Raw genomic sequence first — 22105 nt, forward strand, 5'->3', positions numbered from 1 at the left:
GAGCCGGTCATTCTGCTCTTTAACTGGCTCGGACTTCACAGATGGAAATATAAGGCTTCGCCATGTATAGAAAGAACTGCGCTGGCGCTATTAGCGCGTCAGATTGTGATTGAGAAAAATGTTCAGCTCAGGTATCTAAAGATCCCCCAACTCAAAAATTCCTGAGAACAGCGATTCGGTTCACAGGCAGTTAATTAAATACCCACCCCATTAAACACAGCCCCTATTCACCACAAGAGCCGGTTACAGATCTTCCGGAGAGAAGGTGGCGGGCTCTTAAAAGAGCCTTTGTGTTGCTGGGAGTAGGACAAGGGAAGGAGCAGTTACTTGGCGCTGGTGTACTTGGTGACAGCCTTGGTGCCCTCGGACACGGCGTGTTTGGCCAGTTCCCCAGGCAGCAGCAGTCGGACCGCGGTCTGGATCTCCCGGGAGGTGATGGTGGAGCGCTTGTTATAATGAGCCAGGCGGGAGGCTTCCCCTGCGATGCGCTCAAATATATCGTTGACAAAGGAATTCATAATCCCCATGGCCTTGGAGGAAATACCGGTGTCGGGGTGCACTTGCTTCATCACCTTGTACACGTAAATGGCGTAACTCTCCTTCCTGCTCTTTCTGCGCTTCTTCCCATCTTTCTTCGGGGTCTTAGTCACCGCTTTCTTGGATCCCTTCTTCGGGGCTGGCGCGGACTTTGCTGGTTCAGGCATTTTCAACAAAACTCAATATTTTTTGTCTCTGTACACTGTATTGTTGATCGTTTTTATAGTCCTCTCATGCAAACGAGGCAGCTCTGTCTTTGAGTTTTCTATTGGCCATTTCTGTCACATGAGCTAAACGCCCACTGCAAAGACTACGTCAAAGCAGAAGCATACGCGACATTATCCAATCAACGCAAAGATTAGCCTTGTGATCTTTTGGTTGGTTCCTGTTAATACACGTCTGGCTTTGGCTGCTTGAAACTCACCCAATCAGCGAACAGGTACACTCTATAAATGAGCGATCCGGCGGCTTGGTGTTTATTGCTAGATTGTACTAGAGTTTCGGCAACATGTCAGGCAGAGGCAAACAAGGAGGGAAAACCCGTGCCAAGGCAAAGACTCGCTCATCTCGTGCTGGGCTGCAATTCCCAGTTGGTCGTGTTCATCGTCTGTTGAGGAAAGGCAACTATGCTGAACGGGTGGGAGCCGGAGCTCCGGTCTATTTGGCTGCAGTGCTCGAGTATCTGACTGCTGAGATCCTGGAATTAGCTGGGAACGCTGCCCGAGATAACAAAAAGACCCGTATTATCCCCAGGCACCTGCAGCTCGCTGTGCGCAACGATGAGGAATTGAACAAACTGCTCGGAGGAGTCACTATCGCTCAGGGTGGAGTCCTGCCCAACATCCAGTCCGTGCTGCTGCCCAAGAAAACCGAGAGTTCAAAGTCCGCTAAGAGCAAGTGAACTGCCCTGTCCCCAATCTGAACACAAGGGCTCTTTTCAGAGCCACCCACACCTGCTAAAAAGGCTGAGATTCTTCATATTTAGAGAAACTAAATTTGCTCATCGTTAACGACTGGTGTTTGTATGAGGCTCCTGGGTATAAAAAAAAAAACAACCATAACGCTCCCCGTAACGGTGTCTCCCGTGGAATCCGTATAATCCATTAGTACTGGATCTTTACTCACTTTGCCAAAACTTTTATTTCTTAGAATTCTAAGTTACATATGTGATCCACGTAGAAATACGTTTACGCATGATATTTGACACATGCAATGGTTTTAATCTGTTTTTACTGAACAGAACTTGCAATAGTAATCTACCTTGGGAGTTCTCGTCGTTTTTCATCTTTGGGGAACACTCGTTATTTTGGCGGCAATAAACGGTCACTTGCATAGAAACCATTAATTTAAATTAGCCAATAGCGCGCAAGTATTGCACAGTGGGCGGGATAGAGCAACCAATCGGGCATTTTACCCTGAAGATGTAATGGTACATGGATAACTCCCGCCCATAGCCAGTATCAATTTATTTCAAAGAGGCTAATGGGAGATCCATGCTGTTTGTGTCCAGCTCTACTCTGCTGCAGTGAAAGTCTCCAAACAAATTGGCTGTATCGTGAGAGATGCCCAGCGACACAATCTACTCTAGGAAGGCAGGGCCATTTACTGGACAGGGGGCACAACCCACACTATAAAGTTATAATGGTGCTAGAAAAGAGTGCGCTCCAATCCATAAATAGAAATGCAGCAACTACAATAACTTAAGTACCATAAAGCATTAAATGAAAGTCTAGAAGAAAAAAATATCTCGTTCAAAATATCACAACTTTTAATATGAATGGGTGGGTGGCTCTGAAAAGAGCCTTTGGGTATAAGATTGATGGGCAATAGAAGATTTAGCCTCCGAAGCCGTAGAGAGTGCGGCCCTGGCGCTTGAGAGCGTACACCACATCCATGGCGGTAACGGTCTTCCTCTTGGCGTGTTCTGTGTAGGTGACAGCGTCTCGAATAACATTTTCTAGAAAAACCTTGAGAACGCCACGAGTCTCCTCGTAGATAAGACCTGAGATGCGCTTGACTCCCCCTCTCCGGGCCAGGCGGCGGATGGCGGGTTTAGTGATGCCCTGAATGTTATCCCGCAACACCTTCCTGTGCCGCTTAGCACCTCCTTTCCCTAAGCCCTTTCCGCGTCCAGACATGATCACTAAATATGCGTTCTGTACAAACTGCCTCGTCACTCACATAACTACACCTTATATAGCACTAAAGTCGACCTGATAGGGAACTAGACATTTGGGCGGGGCTAATAACGCTTCCGTGTAGTTAGATTTTATTTCTGTTTTCCACTCCCGTCAGTAAATAAACATTTAGAATATGTAGAAATCTTCCGCAATGTGTGTCATTTGCTATTTAGGCTTTAACCGAAATAATGAATCTCATCCAATGATAAACACATTGTCATGTTGTATCATTGAAAGGTTTGGGGAATCAACGATGTGTCAATTGTATCTAGTTTTTATTCTCTAACTATATCGCTTATTAACAGATTCTTATGAACCTCAACCAACTGCGAATTTCCAGTGTTACTTTGGGGCAATACAAAATTCAATTTCATTCATAGAATGCCGGAAGAAATTTAAAGAAGCAATATTTACAATTTACAAGATAATGATTTTAAGTTTTAAATTTGCCCACTGGTACACGATTACAAATTTCTGTCCTATTGGCTACCTTAAAAATATTGTTGACCTCCTATTGGCCCATTTGAAGCTCTTGGTGATATCTGAATTTCAATCTTTGTAAGTGACTCATCGTCTCTGACGAGCTTAATTCTGTAAACAAATCTGCGAGATGTATTCGTTTATCTAATTAATCTATATTTTTTAGGTGTAATAATCAGTACGATTGCCCAAGTGCCCAAACACTTTTTTTAATGTGCATGTGACACTAGGTGGCGCTGATAATACTTAGATCAATCTACCACAACATCGCTCAGACCGGCCTCTGCTCCTTGGTTCGGTTGCTAATATGATATGTTACATTCACGGGAAGGATGTCCGTACAGAAATGTCACATTCTACCGATTATACAGCGGGACTGATGGGTTTAGCACTGGGGTCGACGACTATTACAATGTAAATACTTGAAAAACGAGGATGCCACAATAAAAGTTGCAGGTCTAGAAGTTGGTTAGATATAACGCAGATGTTCGTATTAGCCCTTATGTTTGTGGATAACTGAGCGAGATATCGTGGCAAGTTTGAAATTGCTACACATTATATAAGGGGGAGATTGCAGAAACAAACAAAAGCATTAATGATGCCGGTACCACAGCTGTTGCCGCTGTTCGAAATTGGTTCTACACAAGGATCTCACGGGCTTCCCCGAATGAACAGATATTGGAGCGTTGAACTCATTTAATTTGGGATTTGGTGGCTCTGAAAAGAGCCTTTGTGTTTAGTAAGAAAAGTCGCAACTGTATCTAAGCCCTCTCGCCTCGGATCCTGCGGGCCAGCTGGATGTCCTTGGGCATGATGGTGACCCTCTTGGCGTGGATGGCGCACAGGTTGGTGTCCTCAAACAAACCGACCAGATAAGCCTCGCTGGCCTCCTGCAGAGCCATGACTGCCGAGCTCTGGAAGCGCAGGTCGGTCTTGAAATCCTGAGCGATCTCACGAACCAGGCGCTGGAAAGGCAATTTGCGAATCAGCAGCTCAGTGGATTTCTGGTAACGTCGGATTTCTCGGAGAGCGACAGTACCTGGGCGGTAACGATGCGGCTTCTTGACACCCCCAGTGGCCGGAGCGCTCTTCCTGGCTGCCTTAGTGGCCAACTGTTTGCGAGGAGCCTTCCCTCCGGTGGACTTGCGGGCGGTCTGTTTTGTACGAGCCATAGCTATACAATGCAACAAAAAATGTTATGAAGCGAATGGTTTCGTGCCTCTTATTTATACACAGTCTCTCGTTTTTGATTGGAAGGCTATAACATCGAATGTGAGAGCCCGCTCTAAATACTCCCATTTGATTTGCTGATCAATAACCAGTCGTTCTGTGACGTAATTATACCCTGGCGGGAAGGCTAGAATTCAAATTTAAAAGAGCCCGCTCTAAATCTTCTTCTTTGATTTGCTAATAAGGAACTTGAAGTCATGTAAATCACAATTCCTTTTGGACCAGTGAAAAAACCCTGCCATAGCCAGCCCGCCAAAATAATCTCAATCTCACGCAGGGGAACATTTCAGTTTAAAACAATTGAACATAAATAGATCATACCTCAATAAACGAACATTGATTGGCACCTTCAAAATCCAATCATAACGCATGGATTCAATTATCAAAATAAAGACGTAAGTTTTATTCCAGGAAGTCATTAAAACTTTCCAAAATCAGCCGTGGGTAGAGCAAGAGAAGGATATAAATGTATCCAGTACAAGTCCCTTCCGTTCATATACAGTTGTATCCAATATTAATAGAGAGAAAGTGAGAGTTTGGCATCCGGCTCAGATAAAAGGGGGAGGGGAGACTGGGATCATTCGCATTCCCAGGGTGCTTCAACCCAATCCCCAAAGGAAAGTAGAAATTGAGCACAGTAAGTGGGGTCTGAGTTGTTAAATGTACAGCTTTATGACACAAAATCGGCCTATATTAGTCTTAGAACATCCAGCTGGATTTCACAATCATTTATAAAAAGCACAGCAGGAAACCCGAAGCATTTTGGAAAGCATTGGAAGTACTTATGTGAAATAGGTGCAATTGGCCACACGGTGGCAGTGTAATACTGTAAATTTGCGCAGTGAGTTGCGTGTGATACAAATATAAGTGGAAAATGGAGCGGAGGTCCAAAAGTATAATTTGATGGGAGATTCAGGTGATGATACTGGAAACCCTTCCCGTGAGATAATTAAGCCATTCATACAGTATTAGCTGTTTTAATGGAGGAAGTGGTGGCTCTGAAAGAGCCTTTGGTGGGACGAGCAGGGGTTGCGGGGCACATTATTTCTTAGGCGCAGGCTTCTTGGCTTTAGCCGCTTTGGGTTTGGCGACTTTGGCCTTTGCTGGGCTCTTGGCAGTTTTGGGCTTGGTGGCCTTTTTAGCGGGACTCTTGGCCACCTTCTGGCTTTAACAGCCTTCGGTTTCTTGGGGCTTTTGGCGGCCTTTGCCCGGTTTCTTCACCTTCTTGGGGCTCTTTGCTGCTGCCGAGACCTTCTTGGGCTTTTTCCGGGGACTTGGGCGCCTTCTTTGCCCCGGCTGCTGGTTTCTTGGCTTTGGGCGCCGCGGGCTTCTTCTTGGCCACCGCCTTGTCCTTCCCCTCCAGTTGCTTCTTGTTGAGCTTGAAGGATCCGGAGGCTCCGGTGCCTTTGACTTGGGTGAGAGTCCCCTTAGTGACCAAGGCCTTGAGAGCCAGCTTGAGGCGGCTGTTGTTCTTGTCCACATCGTAGCCTCCGGCAGCCAGAGCCTTCTTGAGAGCGGCCAGGGACACCCGCTGCGCTCCTTAGAGGCGGACACGGCTTTGACGATCAGCTCAGACGCGCTGGGCCCGGAGGGTTTCTTGGCTTTTGCGCCTCCCGCTACTTTCTTCGGCTGCTGCTTCTTTGTCTTCTTGGCAGCGGCTGGTTCTGCCGGGGGAGCAACAGGAGCGGACTCAGTTGTAGCTGCCATTCTCGATCCAATTCACTCACACGAGCTGCCTAAATCGGAATATCTTAGTTTCCGACCTCCTTATATTCAGCTTTCCGGATCGACTGATTGGTCAGCTCTCAGAGTTCGACTTAGTTCTTATTGGGTGATTATACAACCCCGCGCCAGTATTGTCGCTTGTGGAAGTTTTGGGCATATATCGGTCTGTGTTTCCAGAGTCTGAAATGGGGGGTTTCCTTCTTCTCTCTGATGATAAATGCGCCAGTTTGTGTGGGATCCTGTTCCCTAGTATATGCCCGTGCCCACTAAAAGGCTTATTTGGTCGCTGGTTACAGAGATTGCGCCGGTTTATCGCTATGTACCGATGGTCTAGTAGCCGTTGCGACCACAGTACAGTCCTCTCCTAGCCTTCTTGTATACGGGGGCCTTCAACAGGCATGACAGCCATGAAGACCCCAGTCTACAAGGTTGGCATGCAGAGCATCCATCTCCGCTCCTCATTATCAAGGAACGCAGTCATTCACGTCTCCTCCCAGCCCGACAAGACCAGGCAGGTCCCCAAAGGTCACCACTAGCCCCCTGGAAGCCTGCTCCTGTTGGTCCTCCTCCCCTCCCTCCACAAAGCCACCGTTCCTCCTCTGACTCCACTTCTGGCACCTCTCCCTGCGGATTGCAGCAGTGCCTGGGTTCTTCTGGTATTCCGTACCAGAAATCGCACGCTTCTCAGACTCCCGTCACCCCCGCATGAGTCTACGAGCCTCATCTGTCACTGCGTCGCACGGCAACGCTCCAGGAAGAAACGAAGGGTATTAGGCGCTGATGGCTGCCTTCGGGCGACTGACATATTTGTCACCTCGTTCAAAAGTCGCGCCATGAGCCTGCGGCCAAGCGCGCATGAGCACCCATAACGGGGAAAAAATCCCAGCTCGCAGTCAGTCCACCACCCAGTTCAAAAGTACTCGTTGACGCGCCCTTTGTTGTTGCAGCAGACGTTCTCCAACCATAAGGAGCGTTGAAATTCCAGCGAGTTCTGGCCTGTCAGAAATCAAACGCCTGACTGGATGTATGTAGCCTTGCTGAATGTCAGCAAGGCGGGCCATGGCAGTGTTAGAACGTCTGAATGGCCGACACCTTTCTGGACTGGTGAGAAACGTCTGGAATCCTGGACTTGAACAAAAGTGGACTATTTAAATTAACACATTGCCATGCAGGGCACATAGTGTTAATTGCCCAGTTCTCAACGCTGCCAACCAGATTGCTTCCATTGTCACACACACACTTTCCGATCTGCAGGTGGGTTGTGGGGTCAGCCACATCGGCCTGTGACTGCAGAGATGACAGAGTACAGATCCGCGGGATGGTTTTCTTCAGCACGTCATCCCAAGACAGCGTAGACAACGCGTACCTGCACGTTCGAATAGCCTAGGCGAGCTGGGTTGGCATAGGTGTGGATGGAGGAAGAAGAGGACCCAGCAGCAGAGTAAGAAGAAGAAGAGGAAGAAGACGAGGTAGAGAGCGATGGAGGAGTAGAGTGGTGGCATGAACGCGTGCAATCCGTGGCGGTGACACCAAACTCCACTGTTGTTGTTGAGCTACCCATTCCCTGCTTCCAGCCATTACCAAGTTCACCCAGTGGGCAGTGTAGGTGACATACCTGCCCTGACCATGCTTGGAGGACCATGGCGTCAGTAGTCATATGGACCTTTGGCCCAACACTAAGTGACAGAGATGCGGTAACTTGGCTCTGCCACATGTTTGGTACAGGTGTGGTATTCCCTTTTTAGAAAAAAAATTGCGGCTGGGGTACCTTCCACTGCGGTGTCCCAATTGCTACAAATTTGCGGAAGGCCTCAGAGTCCACCAGCTGGTATGGTAAAAGCTGGCGGGCTAAGAGTGCAGACAAGGCCAGCTGTCAGAGCGCCGGGCAGGGGGTGACAGTCAGACATTGGCTTCTTACGCTCAAACATGGCCTTCACAGAAACTTGGGCTGGTGGCAGATGACTGGGAATGGGAACAGGTGTGGTCAAGGTGGAAGGCGGAGTGGAGGGTGGTTCAGACGGGTCAAGGAGAGCAGAGGTAGAGCAGTAAGATGCTGGACCAGAAGGAGTGGTGGCTTTTAGTTTGCCTTTGCCTTTGAGGTGTTTGCTCCCAAAGTGCTTTGTGCTTGCCACTCATGTGCCTTCGCATAGAAGTTGTACCTATGTGGCTGTTGGGCTTACCAAGGCTCAGTTTCTGACTGCACTCATTGGCAAAATTACAAATGCTTTTGTCAGAGGCACACACATTAAAAAAATCCCACACTGCTGACTTTTGGAAGTGTGCGATCTGGCGGGTAACAGTAGAAGTGGCGCATTGGCGGCAAATGGCGGGTGCGTTGGCCGGCTGAACACAGGTGCCGATACATGTTGTTGCCCTACTGATCCCTGCGGGCTGTCCTCCCTGCTTCTTCTAAGTCTTATTCTCCTCCTGCCTCTCTGACTCTCCGTCTCTCCATCTGAACTACCTCCTCTTGCTCTCTTCTACTAGGCACCCACAAAAACATCAATCTCCTCATCATCATTCTCCTCAGATGCATCAATTTCTTCTGACACATCACAGAAGGAAGCAGCAGCGGGGACCTCCTCCTCATCACTCATTATGTCCATCTCTATCGTGTTCTCTGCCAGAATTAAATCTGGTGTAAGGTCCTCATCTCCTTCATCTTCTTCTGGCAATAATGGTTGCGCATTACTCAGTTAAAGAAACTCATGGGAAAATAACTCCTCTGACTCCAGTGAAGAAGGGGCACCGGTGGTGGAGGAAGTGTTACGTGGGGTGGCCATAGCAGTGGAGGATGAGGAGGATGTTTGGTAAAGTTAGAAACGGTAGAGGATGGGGTGTGCTGTGTAAGCCAGTCAACTACCTCTTCAGCATTTTGGGAGTTCAGGGTCATTGGCTTTTTTAAAACTGGGCAATTTGCTAGGGCCACAGGATTGCATAGCAGCACGGCCCCTAGCACGGCCTCTGCGTGGCGGCCTGCCTTTGCCTGGCATTATTTTTAAAAAAACAACAACAACAAAAACTCAGTTGTTTTTTCTGGAAACGATAATACACACAGCTAGATGGCAGTTGAAGAAAACAGTGTGCAAATAATGCCTACAAGGTCAACGTATACACTACTACAGTGTGGATACGGATTACGTAAAATATATGAATGCTGCTTGAAAAAAAGTAACTCAAGTGGTTTTTCTAGAGACGATAATATTATCAATATTTAGACAAAATGTGAACAAGCTCACACAGCTAGATGGCGGGTTGAAGAAAACAGTGTGCAAATAATGCCTACAAGGTCAACGTATACACTACTACAGCGGTGGATACGGATTACGTAAAATATATGAATGCTGCTTGAAAAAAAGTAACTCAAGTGGTTTTTCTAGAGACGATAATATTATCAATATTTAGACAAAATGTGAACAAGCTCACACAGCTAGATGGCGGGTTGAAGAAAACACTGTGCAAATAATGCCTACAAGGTCAACGTATACACTACTACAGCGGTGGATACGGATTACGTAAAATATATGAATGCTGCTTGAAAAAAAGTAACTCAAGTGGTTTTTCTAGAGACGATAATATTATCAATTATTTAGACAAAATGTGAACAAGCTCACACAGCTAGATGGCGGGTTGAAGAAAACAGTGTGCAAATAATGCCTACAAGGTCAACGTATACACTACTACAGCGGTGGATACGGATTACGTAAAATATATGAATGCTGCTTGAAAAAAAGTAACTCAAGTGGTTTTTCTAGAGACGATAATATTATCAATATTTAGACAAAATGTGAACAAGCTCACACAGCTAGATGGCGGGTTGAAGAAAACAGTGTGCAAATAATGCCTACCAAGGTCAACGTATACACTACTACAGCGGTGGATACGGATTACGTAAAATATATGAATGCTGCTTGAAAAAAAGTAACTCAAGTGGTTTTTCTAGAGACGATAATATTATCAATATTTAGACAAAATGTGAACAAGCTCACACAGCTAGATGGCGGGTTGAAGAAAACACTGTGCAAATAATGCCTACAAGGTCAACGTATACACTACTACAGCGGTGGATACGGATTACGTTAAAATATATGAATGCTGCTTGAAAAAAAGTAACTCAAGTGGTTTTTCTAGAGACGATAATATTATCAATATTTAGACAAAATGTGAACAAGCTCACACAGCTAGATGGCGGGTTGAAGAAAACACTGTGCAAATAATGCCTACAAGGTCAATGTATACACTACTACAGCGGTGGATACGGATTACGTAAAATATATTATGGCTGCTTGAAAAAAGTCACTCCGGTGTTTTTTCTGGAGACGGTAATATTATGGATATTTAGACAGAATGTGAACAAGGTCACACAGCTAGATGGCAGTTGGTTGAATAACACACTGGGCAAAAAATGCCTACAGGGCAAATAATGCCTAAAAGGTCAACTTATACACTACTACAGCGGTAGTAAAATAAAAAAAAGTAAAATAAAAAAAAAATGAATATTAAAAAAAAAAATTAAAGTTGGTGCTGCTGAACTACTAGGAGCAGCAGATTAGCACACCAGTCCCACTCCCCAACATTGCTAGACTAATAGCACTGGGCTCTTATAGTAGTAGTAGTAGTAGTAGTAAAACAACAAAAAAAATAAATAAAAGCAGTCCTTACAAGGACTACTGTTATTGCAGCAGTCAGCAGATGAGATCAGAAGCAGGACAGCTGCCCACTGCAGCTACATACAGAGCACTGCAGTAGAAGGTAGATTACTAGCCAGCAAAGCTACCTAAGCTAAAATGTCCCTCAAACCCCTGCAGACTTCTGTCCCTCCAATAACAGAGCAGTATCAAAACGATTACTAGCCAGCAAACTTTCAACTGTCCCTGAAATCACTAACAGGCAGCAGCTCTCTCCCTACACTATCTCTTCAGCACACACAGGCAGAGTGAAAAAACGCTGCAGGGCTTCGGTTTTATAGGGAAGGGGAGTGGTCCAGGGGAGAGCTTCCTGATTGGCTGCCATGTACCTGCTGGTCTGGGGTGAGAGGGCAAAAAAAAGCGGCCAACAATGGCGAACCCAAAATGGCGAACGTCGCGCGACGTTCGCGAACTTCCGGCGAGCGCGAACACCCGATGTTCGCGCGAACAAGTTCGCCGGCGAACAGTTCGCGACATCTCTATTTATAGTCCAAGCTGGGACTAGGAAGGGAGAGGCAGTCAAAACTGCAACATTGAGGAGATGGCTAATGATGGCTATTGATGGCAAATAGATTTGCCAGGCATGGGATTTGCGGTGAATAACTGCATTTCGCCGCCAGCTAATAAATTTGAGAAACTGTGGCAAAAAATTGCCCACAACAAATCCACCTCTACAAAAGAATATGTTGCATGTCAGACTCGTTGCGCACATACAAATTGTCACGTGTCCAAATTATTTGGATGCCTGTTGATTTTAATGCATTGGGACAAAATAATCGTGTGTATAAAAATTGTTGCACGCATCAAAATTATGTTGACACCCTTTGACTTCAATGCGTTTTGCTAATTTTTCGCTGTTTTGTGAATTTTTCTGTAGATTTGCGAATTTTTCTGAAAATTTTCAAAATTTTTCTGTAAGTATGCAAATTTTTTCTTTTTTTTGCAAATCTTTCAGTAAATTTGCAAATTTTTTCAGTAAATATAGCTTTTTTTTACGCCACAGATTCACCCATCACTAGTGACAGTAATACAGAAAGCCTATAAAGAACAGGGTAAGCTGGTGGCTGAGGGCATCAGAGCACATTCCATGAGGGTCCTTGCATTGTCATGGGCAGCAGGAGCACAACCTGAGTCAATCTGCAGACTGCAACATGTACAACTCTGAACACATTTATTAATCATAAATTAGATGATAGATCTGCTCCTTTGGCTCAGTTTGGGAGTTCAGTACTGCAGACCTCCGCTGTAACCCAATGAAGATTCTGTTATCAAGCATCAATCAGTCAACATCAGGTAAAGACTGGTGAGGGAGGGGTGGTAATTTGTAAGATTGCTTGTTAAAACATCAAATGGGAGCACTCCCCCTCTCACCTGCACGTTTGATTCAGCCAACCTTTGTGCTTGTACGCAACACGCCCCGGTCCAGGCTAATATCATATGAACACATAACAGAACTTGAGGAGCATTTCGGCAGCTGAAATCACAAAACCTGCATTTATTGGGGTATAGTACTATGCCCAATAAATGAAGGTTTTATGAATTCAGCTGCCGAAATGCTCCGCAAGATTGCTTGTTAACCCTTCTGTGTCCGACCGGTGCAGGGATAAAACCCAAATTGTTATTGTGCCAGGGAGGATGGCCAGGAAAAGAAAATCTCGGAAAGTTTTACCAGTGCATCATATTTGCATGTCCCTCTTTGTTATGGAGAAGGTTGCAAGTTCAGCATTGCAGCCCCTACTGGGAGGTGGGGGCAGCCAGTTACCAATCACTAAATGTCATTTAAAAAATATATTTATTTCTGGTGAACGGATAAAAAAAAGTAATTGGAAGGTTAATTTCCCCTTTAGTTGCACTATTCATCATACTGGTCTACTTGGATTCCAATACTTCATTTGCCAAACTAGTACCAGCTGGCGGCAACAATCTAACTAACAGCCTTACATTGTTGCCGTCCTCTGTTGTTACATTGCTACAGGTTTATGTGAGGCTCCGGCCATGAAACAATGACTGAACTGTAAGTAGAGAACTGCCCCGCCCATTCCTAATTCATTCTCTTTCATTGTTCTTTAGGAAACCGTCAGCCAATACCGATTTCTCTCCAAAACGGTTTTCTCTTGACTGTTCCCCCCCCCCATGGTCTCACTACTTCATCCTCCCAGCGGTTTCCCATAGAAACCAGGAAAGTGCAGCGCAAGGGAGAGACGGGTGTAACAAGTATAACCATAAGGGGCAGCACTGAGCTACTAACAGCTCCCAGTCCCGCGCCTTTTTACCCAAGTCCTAAATTCCATTTCATGCCTCACTTTCTGCTAAACCGCTTCGGTATAGAAAGCAACGAGCCGGTCATTCTGCTCTTTAACTGGCTCGGACTTCACAGATGGAAATATAAGGCTTCGCCATGTATAGAAAGAACTGCGCTGGCGCTATTAGCGCGTCAGATTGTGATTGAGAAAAATGTTCAGCTCAGGTATCTAAAGATCCCCCAACTCAAACATTCCTGAGAACAGCGATTCGGTTCACAGGCAGTTAATTAAATACCCACCCCATTAAACACAGCCCCTATTCACCACAAGAGCCGGTTACAGATCTTCCGGAGAGAAGGTGGCGGGGCTCTTAAAAGAGCCTTTGTGTTGCTGGGAGTAGGACAAGGGAAGGAGCAGTTACTTGGCGCTGGTGTACTTGGTGACAGCCTTGGTGCCCTCGGACACGGCGTGTTTGGCCAACTCCCCAGGCAGCAGCAGTCGGACCGCGGTCTGGATCTCCCGGGAGGTGATGGTGGAGCGCTTGTTATAATGAGCCAGGCGGGAGGCTTCCCCTGCGATGCGCTCAAATATATCGTTGACAAAGGAATTCATAATCCCCATGGCCTTGGAGGAAATACCGGTATCGGGGTGCACTTGCTTCATCACCTTGTACACGTAAATGGCGTAACTCTCCTTCCTGCTCTTTCTGCGCTTCTTCCCATCTTTCTTCGGGGTCTTAGTCACCGCTTTCTTGGATCCCTTCTTCGGGGCTGGCGCGGACTTTGCTGGTTCAGGCATTTTCAGCAAAACTCAATATTCTTTGTCTCTGTACACTGTATTGCTGATCGTTTTTATAGTCCTCTCATGCAAACGAGGCAGCTCTGTCTTTGAGTTTTCTATTGGCCATTTCTGTCACATGAGCTAAACGCCCACTGCAAAGACTACGTCAAAGCAGAAGCATACGCGACATTATCCAATCAACGCAAAGATTAGCCTTGTGATCTTTTGGTTGGTTCCTGTTAATACACGTCTGGCTTTGGCTGCTTGAAACTCACCCAATCAGCGAACAGGTACACTCTATAAATGAGCGATCCGGCGGCTTGGTGTTTATTGCTAGATTGTACTAGAGTTTTGGCAACATGTCAGGCAGAGGCAAACAAGGAGGGAAAACCCGTGCCAAGGCAAAGACTCGCTCATCTCGTGCTGGGCTGCAATTCCCAGTTGGTCGTGTTCATCGTCTGTTGAGGAAAGGCAACTATGCTGAACGGGTGGGAGCCGGAGCTCCGGTCTATTTGGCTGCAGTGCTCGAGTATCTGACTGCTGAGATCCTGGAATTGGCTGGGAACGCTGCCCGAGATAACAAAAAGACCCGTATTATCCCTAGGCACCTGCAGCTCGCTGTGCGCAACGATGAGGAATTGAACAAACTGCTCGGAGGAGTCACTATCGCTCAGGGTGGAGTCCTGCCCAACATCCAGTCCGTGCTGCTGCCCAAGAAAACCGAGAGTTCCAAGTCGGCTAAGAGCAAGTGAGCTGCCCTGTCCCCAATCTGAACACAAAGGCTCTTTTCAGAGCCACCCACACCTGCTAAAAAGGCTGAGATTCTTCATATTTAGAGAAACTAAATTTGCGCATTGTTAACGACTGGTGTTTGTATGAGGCTCGTGGGTATAAAAAAAAAAAAAAAAAACCATAACGCTCCCCGTAACGGTGTCTCCCGTGGAATCCGTATAATCCATTAGTACTGGATCTTTACTCACTTTGCCAAAACTTTTATTTCTTAGAATTCTAAGTTACATATGTGATCCACGTAGAAATACGTTTACGCATGATATTTGACACATGCAATGGTTTTAATCTGTTTTTACTGAACAGAACTTGCAATAGTAATCTACCTTGGGAGTTCTCGTCGTTTTTCATCTTTGGGGAACACTCGTTATTTTGGCGGCAATAAACGGTCACTTGCATAGAAACCATTAATTTAAATTAGCCAATAGCGCGCAAGTATTGCACAGTGGGCGGGGTAGAGCAACCAATGGGGCATTTTACCCTGAAGATGTAATGGTACATGGATAACTCCCGCCCATAGCCAGTATCAATTTATTTCAAAGAGGCTAATGGGAGATCCATGCTGTTTGTGTCCAGCTCTACTTTGCTGCAGTGAAAGTCTCCAAACAAATTGGCTGTATCGTGAGATGCCCAGCGACACAATCTACTCTAGGAAGGCAGGGCCATTTACTGGACAGGGGGCACAACCCACACTATAAAGTTATAATGGTGCTAGAAAAGAGTGCGCTCCAATCCATAAATAGAAATGCAGCAACTACAATAACTTAAGTACCATAAAGCATTAAATGAAAGTCTAGAAGAAAAAAATCTCGTTCAAAATATCACAACTCTTAATATGAATGGGTGGGTGGCTCTGAAAAGAGCCTTTGGGTATAAGATTGATGGGCAATAGAAGATTTAGCCTCCGAAGCCGTAGAGAGTGCGGCCCTGGCGCTTGAGAGCGTACACCACATCCATGGCGGTAACAGTCTTCCTCTTGGCGTGTTCTGTGTAGGTGACAGCGTCTCGAATAACATTTTCTAGAAAAACCTTGAGAACGCCACGAGTCTCCTCGTAGATAAGACCTGAGATGCGCTTGACTCCCCCTCTCCGGGCCAGGCGGCGGATGGCGGGTTTAGTGATGCCCTGAATGTTATCCCGCAACACCTTCCTGTGCCGCTTAGCACCTCCTTTCCCTAAACCCTTTCCGCCTTTGCCGCGTCCAGACATGATCACTAAATATGCGTTCTGTACAAACTGCCTCGTCACTCACATAACTACACCTTATATAGCACTAAAGTCGACCTGATAGGGAACTAGACATTTGGGCGGGGCTAATAACGCTTCCGTGTAGTTAGATTTTATTTCTGTTTTCCACTCCCGTCAGTAAATAAACATTTAGAATATGTAGAAATCTTCCGCAATGTGTGTCATTTGCTATTTAGGCTTTAACCGAAATAATGAATCTCATCCAATGATAAACACATTGTCATGTTGTATCATTGAAAGGTTTGGGGAATCAACGATGTGTCAATTGTATCTAGTTTTTATTCTCTAACTATATCGCTTATTAACAGAGTCTTATGAACCTCAACCAACTGCGAATTTCCAGTGTTACTTTGGGGCAATACAAAATTCAATTTCATTCATAGAATGCCGGAAGAAATTTAAAGAAGCAATATTTACAATTTACAAGATAATGATTTTAAGTTTTAAATTTGCCCAGTGGTACACGATTACAAATTTCTGTCCTATTGGCTACCTTAAAAATATTGTTGACCTCCTATTGGCCCATTTGAAGCTCTTGGCGATATCTGAATTTCAATCTTTGTAAGTGACTCATCGTCTCTGACGAGCTTAATTCTGTAAACAAATCTGCGAGATGTATTCGTTTATCTAATTAATCTATATTTTTTAGGTGTAATAATCAGTACGATTGCCCAAGTGCCCAAACACTTTTTTTAATGTGCATGTGACACTAGGTGGCGCTGATAATACTTAGATCAATCTACCACAACATCGCTCAGACCGGCCTCTGCTCCTTGGTTCGGTTGCTAATATGATATGTTACATTCACGGGAAGGATGTCCGTACAGAAATGTCACATTCTACCGATTATACAGCGGGACTGATGGGTTTAGCACTGGGGTCGACGACTATTACAATGTAAATACTTGAAAAACGAGGATGCCACAATAAAAGTTGCAGGTCTAGAAGTTGGTTAGATATAACGCAGATGTTCGTATTAGCCCTTATGTTTGTGGATAACTGAGCGAGATATCGTGGCAAGTTTGAAATTGCTACACATTATATAAGGGGGAGATTGCAGAAACAAACAAAAGCATTAATGATGCCGGTACCACAGCTGTTGCCGCTGTTCGAAATTGGTTCTACACAAGGATCTCACGGGCTTCCCCGAATGAACAGATATTGGAGCGTTGAACTCATTTAATTTGGGATTTGGTGGCTCTGAAAAGAGCCTTTGTGTTTAGTAAGAAAAGTCGCAACTGTATCTAAGCCCTCTCGCCTCGGATCCTGCGGGCCAGCTGGATGTCCTTGGGCATGATGGTGACCCTCTTGGCGTGGATGGCGCACAGGTTGGTGTCCTCAAACAAGCCGACCAGATAAGCCTCGCTGGCCTCCTGCAGAGCCATGACTGCCGAGCTCTGGAAACGCAGGTCGGTCTTGAAATCCTGAGCGATCTCACGAACCAGGCGCTGGAAAGGCAATTTGCGAATCAGCAGCTCGGTCGATTTCTGGTAACGTCGGATTTCTCGGAGAGCGACAGTACCTGGGCGGTAACGATGCGGCTTCTTGACACCCCCAGTGGCCGGAGCGCTCTTCCTGGCTGCCTTAGTGGCCAACTGTTTGCGAGGAGCCTTCCCTCCGGTGGACTTGCGGGCGGTCTGTTTTGTACGAGCCATAGCTATACAACGCAACAAAAAATGTTATGAAGCGAATGGTTTCGTGCCTCTTATTTATACACAGTCTCTCGTTTTTGATTGGAAGGCTATAACATCGAATGTGAGAGCCCGCTTTAAATACTCCCATTTGATTTGCTGATCAATAACCAGTCGTTCTGTGACGTAATTATACCCTGGCGGGAAGGCTAGAATTCAAATTTAAAAGAGCCCGCTCTAAATCTTCTTCTTTGATTTGCTAATAAGGAACTTGAAGTCATGTAAATCACAATTCCTTTTGGACCAGTGAAAAAACCCTGCCATAGCCAGCCCGCCAAAATAATCTCAGTGTCTATAAAGCACAGTCAGTGTCCCATTCTTATATTCCGTTTAGATAATCTCAGATTGTATTGGAGCCGGCGCCTTACCCGTGAAGGCGTATTAATCTCACGCAGGGGAACATTTCAGTTTAAAACAATTGAACATAAATAGATCATACCTCAATAAACGAACATTGATTGGCACCTTCAAAATCCAATCATAACGCATGGATTCAATTATCAAAATAAAGACGTAAGTTTTATTCCAGGAAGTCATTAAAACTTTCCAAAATCAGCCGTGGGTAGAGCAAGAGAAGGATATAAATGTATCCAGTACAAGTCCCTTCCGTTCATATACAGTTGTATCCAATATTAATAGAGAGAAAGTGAGAGTTTGGCATCCGGCTCAGATAAAAGGGGGGAGGGGAGACTGGGATCATTCGCATTCCCAGGGTGCTTCAACCCAATCCCCAAAGGAAAGTAGAAATTGAGCACAGTAAGTGGGGTCTGAGTTGTTAAATGTACAGCTTTATGACACAAAATCGGCCTATATTAGTCTTAGAAACATCCAGCTGGATTTCACAATCATTTATAAAAAGCACAGCAGGAAACCCGAAGCATTTTGGAAAGCATTGGAAGTACTTATGTGAAATAGGTGCAATTGGCCACACGGTGGCAGTGTAATACTGTAAATTTGCGCAGTGAGTTGCGTGTGATACAAATATAAGTGGAAAATGGAGCGGAGGTCCAAAAGTATAATTTGATGGGAGATTCAGGTGATGATACTGGAAACCCTTCCCGTGAGATAATTAAGCCATTCATACAGTATTAGCTGTTTTAATGGAGGAAGTGGTGGCTCTGAAAAGAGCCTTTGGTGGGACGAGCAGGGGTTGCGGGCACATTATTTCTTAGGCGCAGGCTTCTTGGCTTTAGCCGCTTTGGGTTTGGAGACTTTGGCCTTTGCTGGGCTCTTGGCAGTTTTGGGCTTGGTGGCCTTTTTAGCGGGACTCTTGGCCACCTTCTTGGCTTTAACAGCCTTCGGTTTCTTGGGGCTTTTGGCGGCCTTTGCCGGTTTCTTCACCTTCTTGGGGCTCTTTGCTGCTGCCGAGACCTTCTTGGGCTTTTTCGGGGACTTGGGCGCCTTCTTTGCCCCGGCTGCTGGTTTCTTGGCTTTGGGCGCCGCGGGCTTCTTCTTGGCCACCGCCTTGTCCTTGGTCTCCAGTTGCTTCTTGTTGAGCTTGAAGGATCCGGAGGCTCCGGTGCCTTTGACTTGGGTGAGAGTCCCCTTAGTGACCAAGGCCTTGAGAGCCAGCTTGAGGCGGCTGTTGTTCTTGTCCACATCGTAGCCTCCGGCAGCCAGAGCCTTCTTGAGAGCGGCCAGGGACACCCCGCTGCGCTCCTTAGAGGCGGACACGGCTTTGACGATCAGCTCAGACGCGCTGGGCCCGGAGGGTTTCTTGGCTTTTGCGCCTCCCGCTACTTTCTTCGGCTGCTGCTTCTTTGTCTTCTTGGCAGCGGCTGGTTCTGCCGGGGGAGCAACAGGAGCGGACTCAGTTGTAGCTGCCATTCTCGATCCAATTCACTCACACGAGCTGCCTAAAATCGAATATCTTTAGTTTCCCGACCTCCTTATATTCAGCTTTTCCGGATCGCTGATTGGTCAGCTCTCAGAGTTCGACTTTAGTTCTTATTGGGTGATTATACAAACCCCGCCCATGTATTGTCGCTTGTGGAAGTTTTGGGGCATATATCGGTCTGTGTTTCCAGAGTCTGAAAAATGGGGGGTTTCTCTTCTCTCTGATGATAAATGCGCCCAGTTTGTGTGGGATCCTGTTCCCTAGTATATGCCCGTGCCCACTAAAGGGCTTATTTGGTCGCTGGTTACAGAGATTGGCCGGAACAGCTCAGGTTTATTCAGGATTCTCCCTGGAAATATTCCGGTTCTTTTCGTGGGCTCATTTCTTTCATATTTGTATCATGTTCCATAAATTCTTTCTCTTCCACCTTCCCCCCAGAGATAGAGGAGCCCCCCGGGTACAATATGGGCAGATGTGGTTGAGAGGGGAGGCAATAAGGGGAATGTGTGGGCTCCGGACTTCCAGACAAGTAACACAGTGCAGGAGGCTTTGCTGTGGGATCTGGAGTGCAGCACTCAGGGGAGGGTCCCACTCACTGCACTGGATTTATTTTGTTCTTACATTATAGATCAAGGATCCCCAACCTTTTCAACCTCTGAGCTACATTCAAACGTAATTAGAATTTGGAGAGCAACAGAAGCATTCAAAAAAGTTAGTTCACATAGGCGGGGCTACCAGTAGTGTCAGCTAGGGATGTAGCGAACGTCGGAAAAAAAGTTCGCGAACATATTCGCGAACTTGCGTCAAAAATGCGAACGGTTCGCGAACGTCGCGAACCCCATAGACTTCAATGGGAAGGCGAATTTTAAAAGCTAAAAAAGACATTTCTGGCCAGAAAAATGATTTTAAAGTTGTTTAAAGGGTGCAACGACCTGGACAGTGGCATGCCAGAGGGGGATCAAGGGCAAATATGTTTCTAAAAAATCCATTGTTGACACAGCGCTGCGTTTTGTGCTGTAAAGGGTAGAAATCACACTACATTTCTAAACCTGTGTAATAAAATGCTTTAAAACGTCCAGCGTCTACATGCCAATCAAGTCGTGTAAAGGTTACAGCCTGTTCACACGCAAAGACGAAACGCGGCGCTTACTGCAACGCTAAAAGACGCAAAGAGCTTTAATGAATGATACCGTCAAGTGAGCAAATAATAGTTTTTAATTACTAGTTGCTTGTCACCTCCAGGATGTTCGTCCTGTTGGTGGCAATATTTCTGTAGTGGTGTGTTTAGCAGTCACCGTGCTTGTGCGCACGTGCACGGTCAGGCAGAGGTAATTCAATGTACAGTGAAGTGAACCAAAAAACACTGATTCTGCAGTGTGGGCCCAGTTTTGGTCTACTTTATTGATCACCTGCGGTGACCATAAAAGATGCGATTTTGCCACTGTTGCAGAACCCTGAAAAATTAGGCATGTGTACTTTCCTGAAAAATTATGTTTTTTTTGTCGCAGCCACTGAAGCACAGAGGCCAGAAACAATATGCCATATAAATGCTGAAAATATTAATTTTTTTTTGTGGCAGCCACTGCAGCACAGAGGCCAGAAAAAATATGCCATATAAATGCAAACAATATTAATTTTTTTTTGTCGCAGCCACTGCAGCACAGAGGCCAGAAAAAATATGCCATATAAATGCAAACAATATAAAAAAAATTTTTGTCGCAGCCACTGCAGCACAGAGGCCAGGAAAAATATGCCATATAAATGCTAACAATATAAAATTTTTTTGTCGCAGACACTGAAGCACAGAGGCCAGAAAAAATATGCCATATAAATGCTGAAAATATTCCATTTTTTTGGTCGCAGCCACTGAAGCACAGAGGCCGAAACAATATGCCATATAAATGCTGAAAATATTCATTTTTTTGTCACAGCCACTGAAGCACAGAGGCCAGAAAAAATATGCCATATAAATGCTGAAAATATTCATTTATTTTTGTCGCAGCCACTGAAGCACAGAGGCCAGAAAAAATATGCCATATAAATGCTGAAAATATTAAATTTTTTTGGTCGCAGCCACTGAAGCACAGAGGCCAGGAAAAATATGCCATATAAATGCTGAAAATATTCTGTTTTTTTTGGTCGCAGCCACTGAAGCACAGAGGCCAGAAAAAATATGCCATATAAATGCTGAAAATATTCATTTATTTTGTCGCAGCCACTGAAGCACAGAGGCCAGAAAAAATATGCCATATAAATGCTGAAAATATTAAATTTTTTGGTCGCAGCCACTGAAGCACAGAGGCCAGGAAAAATATGCCATATAAATGCTGAAAATATTCTGTTTTTTTTGGTCGCAGCCACTGAAGCACAGAGGCCAGAAAAAATATGCCATATAAATGCTGAAAATATTCATTTTTTTGTCACAGCCACTGAAGCACAGAGGCCAGAAAAAATATGCCATATAAATGCTGAAAATATTCATTTATTTTTGTCGCAGCCACTGAAGCACAGAGGCCAGGAAAAATATGCCATATAAATGCTGAAAATATTCTGTTTTTTTGGTCGCAGCCACTGAAGCACAGAGGCCAGAAAAAATATGCCATATAAATGCTGAAAATATTCATTTTTTTGTCACAGCCACTGAAGCACAGAGGCCGAAACAATATGCCATATAAAT

At 45.4% G+C, this 22105-nt stretch overlaps 6 protein-coding genes and 2 pseudogenes across 6 annotated transcripts; 2 read left to right on the forward strand and 6 right to left on the reverse strand.

Moving 5' to 3' along the window:
• Nucleotides 1-268: 268 nt before the first annotated feature.
• On the reverse strand, nucleotides 269-744 carry LOC108705671 (histone H2B 1.2). Its single transcript, XM_018242546.2, has one exon. The coding sequence runs from the start codon at nucleotides 702-704 to the stop codon at nucleotides 324-326; it is 381 nt and encodes a 126-aa protein (XP_018098035.1). The 5' UTR covers nucleotides 705-744; the 3' UTR covers nucleotides 269-323.
• A 278-nt stretch (nucleotides 745-1022) lies between these two features.
• Nucleotides 1023-1485, forward strand: LOC121398072 (histone H2A type 1-like). The gene has a single exon (XM_041576622.1). It carries the CDS (start codon nucleotides 1046-1048, stop codon nucleotides 1436-1438), a length of 393 nt encoding a protein of 130 aa, XP_041432556.1. The 5' UTR covers nucleotides 1023-1045; the 3' UTR covers nucleotides 1439-1485.
• Nucleotides 1486-2321: 836 nt separating this feature from the next.
• LOC121398092 lies at nucleotides 2322-15861 on the reverse strand (annotated as a pseudogene).
• On the reverse strand, nucleotides 2322-17926 carry LOC121398064 (histone H3). Its single transcript, XM_041576614.1, has 2 exons — nucleotides 15819-17926; nucleotides 2322-2641 (listed from the first exon to the last, which is right to left on the reverse strand). The coding sequence occupies exon 1, from the start codon at nucleotides 17553-17555 to the stop codon at nucleotides 17145-17147; it is 411 nt and encodes a 136-aa protein (XP_041432548.1). The 5' UTR covers nucleotides 17556-17926; the 3' UTR covers nucleotides 2322-2641; nucleotides 15819-17144.
• LOC121398058 lies at nucleotides 5449-6168 on the reverse strand (annotated as a pseudogene).
• Nucleotides 13448-13903, reverse strand: LOC121398082 (histone H2B 1.2). Its single transcript, XM_041576634.1, has one exon. The coding sequence runs from the start codon at nucleotides 13879-13881 to the stop codon at nucleotides 13501-13503; it is 381 nt and encodes a 126-aa protein (XP_041432568.1). The 5' UTR covers nucleotides 13882-13903; the 3' UTR covers nucleotides 13448-13500.
• On the forward strand, nucleotides 14198-14662 carry LOC121398071 (histone H2A type 1-like). The gene has a single exon (XM_041576621.1). The coding sequence runs from the start codon at nucleotides 14223-14225 to the stop codon at nucleotides 14613-14615; it is 393 nt and encodes a 130-aa protein (XP_041432555.1). The 5' UTR covers nucleotides 14198-14222; the 3' UTR covers nucleotides 14616-14662.
• A 165-nt stretch (nucleotides 17927-18091) lies between the features above and the next one.
• On the reverse strand, nucleotides 18092-19472 carry LOC121398059 (histone H1B-like). The gene has a single exon (XM_041576610.1). The coding sequence runs from the start codon at nucleotides 19416-19418 to the stop codon at nucleotides 18753-18755; it is 666 nt and encodes a 221-aa protein (XP_041432544.1). The 5' UTR covers nucleotides 19419-19472; the 3' UTR covers nucleotides 18092-18752.
• Between the last annotated feature and the right edge of the window lie 2633 nt (nucleotides 19473-22105).

The sequence above is a fragment of the Xenopus laevis genome, chromosome 9_10L (assembly GCF_017654675.1).
Source record: "Xenopus laevis strain J_2021 chromosome 9_10L, Xenopus_laevis_v10.1, whole genome shotgun sequence".
Lineage (NCBI taxonomy): Eukaryota > Metazoa > Chordata > Amphibia > Anura > Pipidae > Xenopus > Xenopus laevis.

What these genes read in the sequence shown, in the direction of transcription:
- LOC121398071 (XM_041576621.1), top strand. Translation starts at nt 14,223, where the DNA reads ATGTCAGGCAGAGGCAAACAAGGAGGGAAAACCCGTGCCAAGGCAAAG.
- LOC121398064 (XM_041576614.1), bottom strand. Translation starts at nt 17,555, where the DNA reads ATGGCTCGTACAAAACAGACCGCCCGCAAGTCCACCGGAGGGAAGGCT.
- LOC121398059 (XM_041576610.1), bottom strand. Translation starts at nt 19,418, where the DNA reads ATGGCAGCTACAACTGAGTCCGCTCCTGTTGCTCCCCCGGCAGAACCA.
- LOC121398072 (XM_041576622.1), top strand. Translation starts at nt 1,046, where the DNA reads ATGTCAGGCAGAGGCAAACAAGGAGGGAAAACCCGTGCCAAGGCAAAG.
- LOC121398082 (XM_041576634.1), bottom strand. Translation starts at nt 13,881, where the DNA reads ATGCCTGAACCAGCAAAGTCCGCGCCAGCCCCGAAGAAGGGATCCAAG.
- LOC108705671 (XM_018242546.2), bottom strand. Translation starts at nt 704, where the DNA reads ATGCCTGAACCAGCAAAGTCCGCGCCAGCCCCGAAGAAGGGATCCAAG.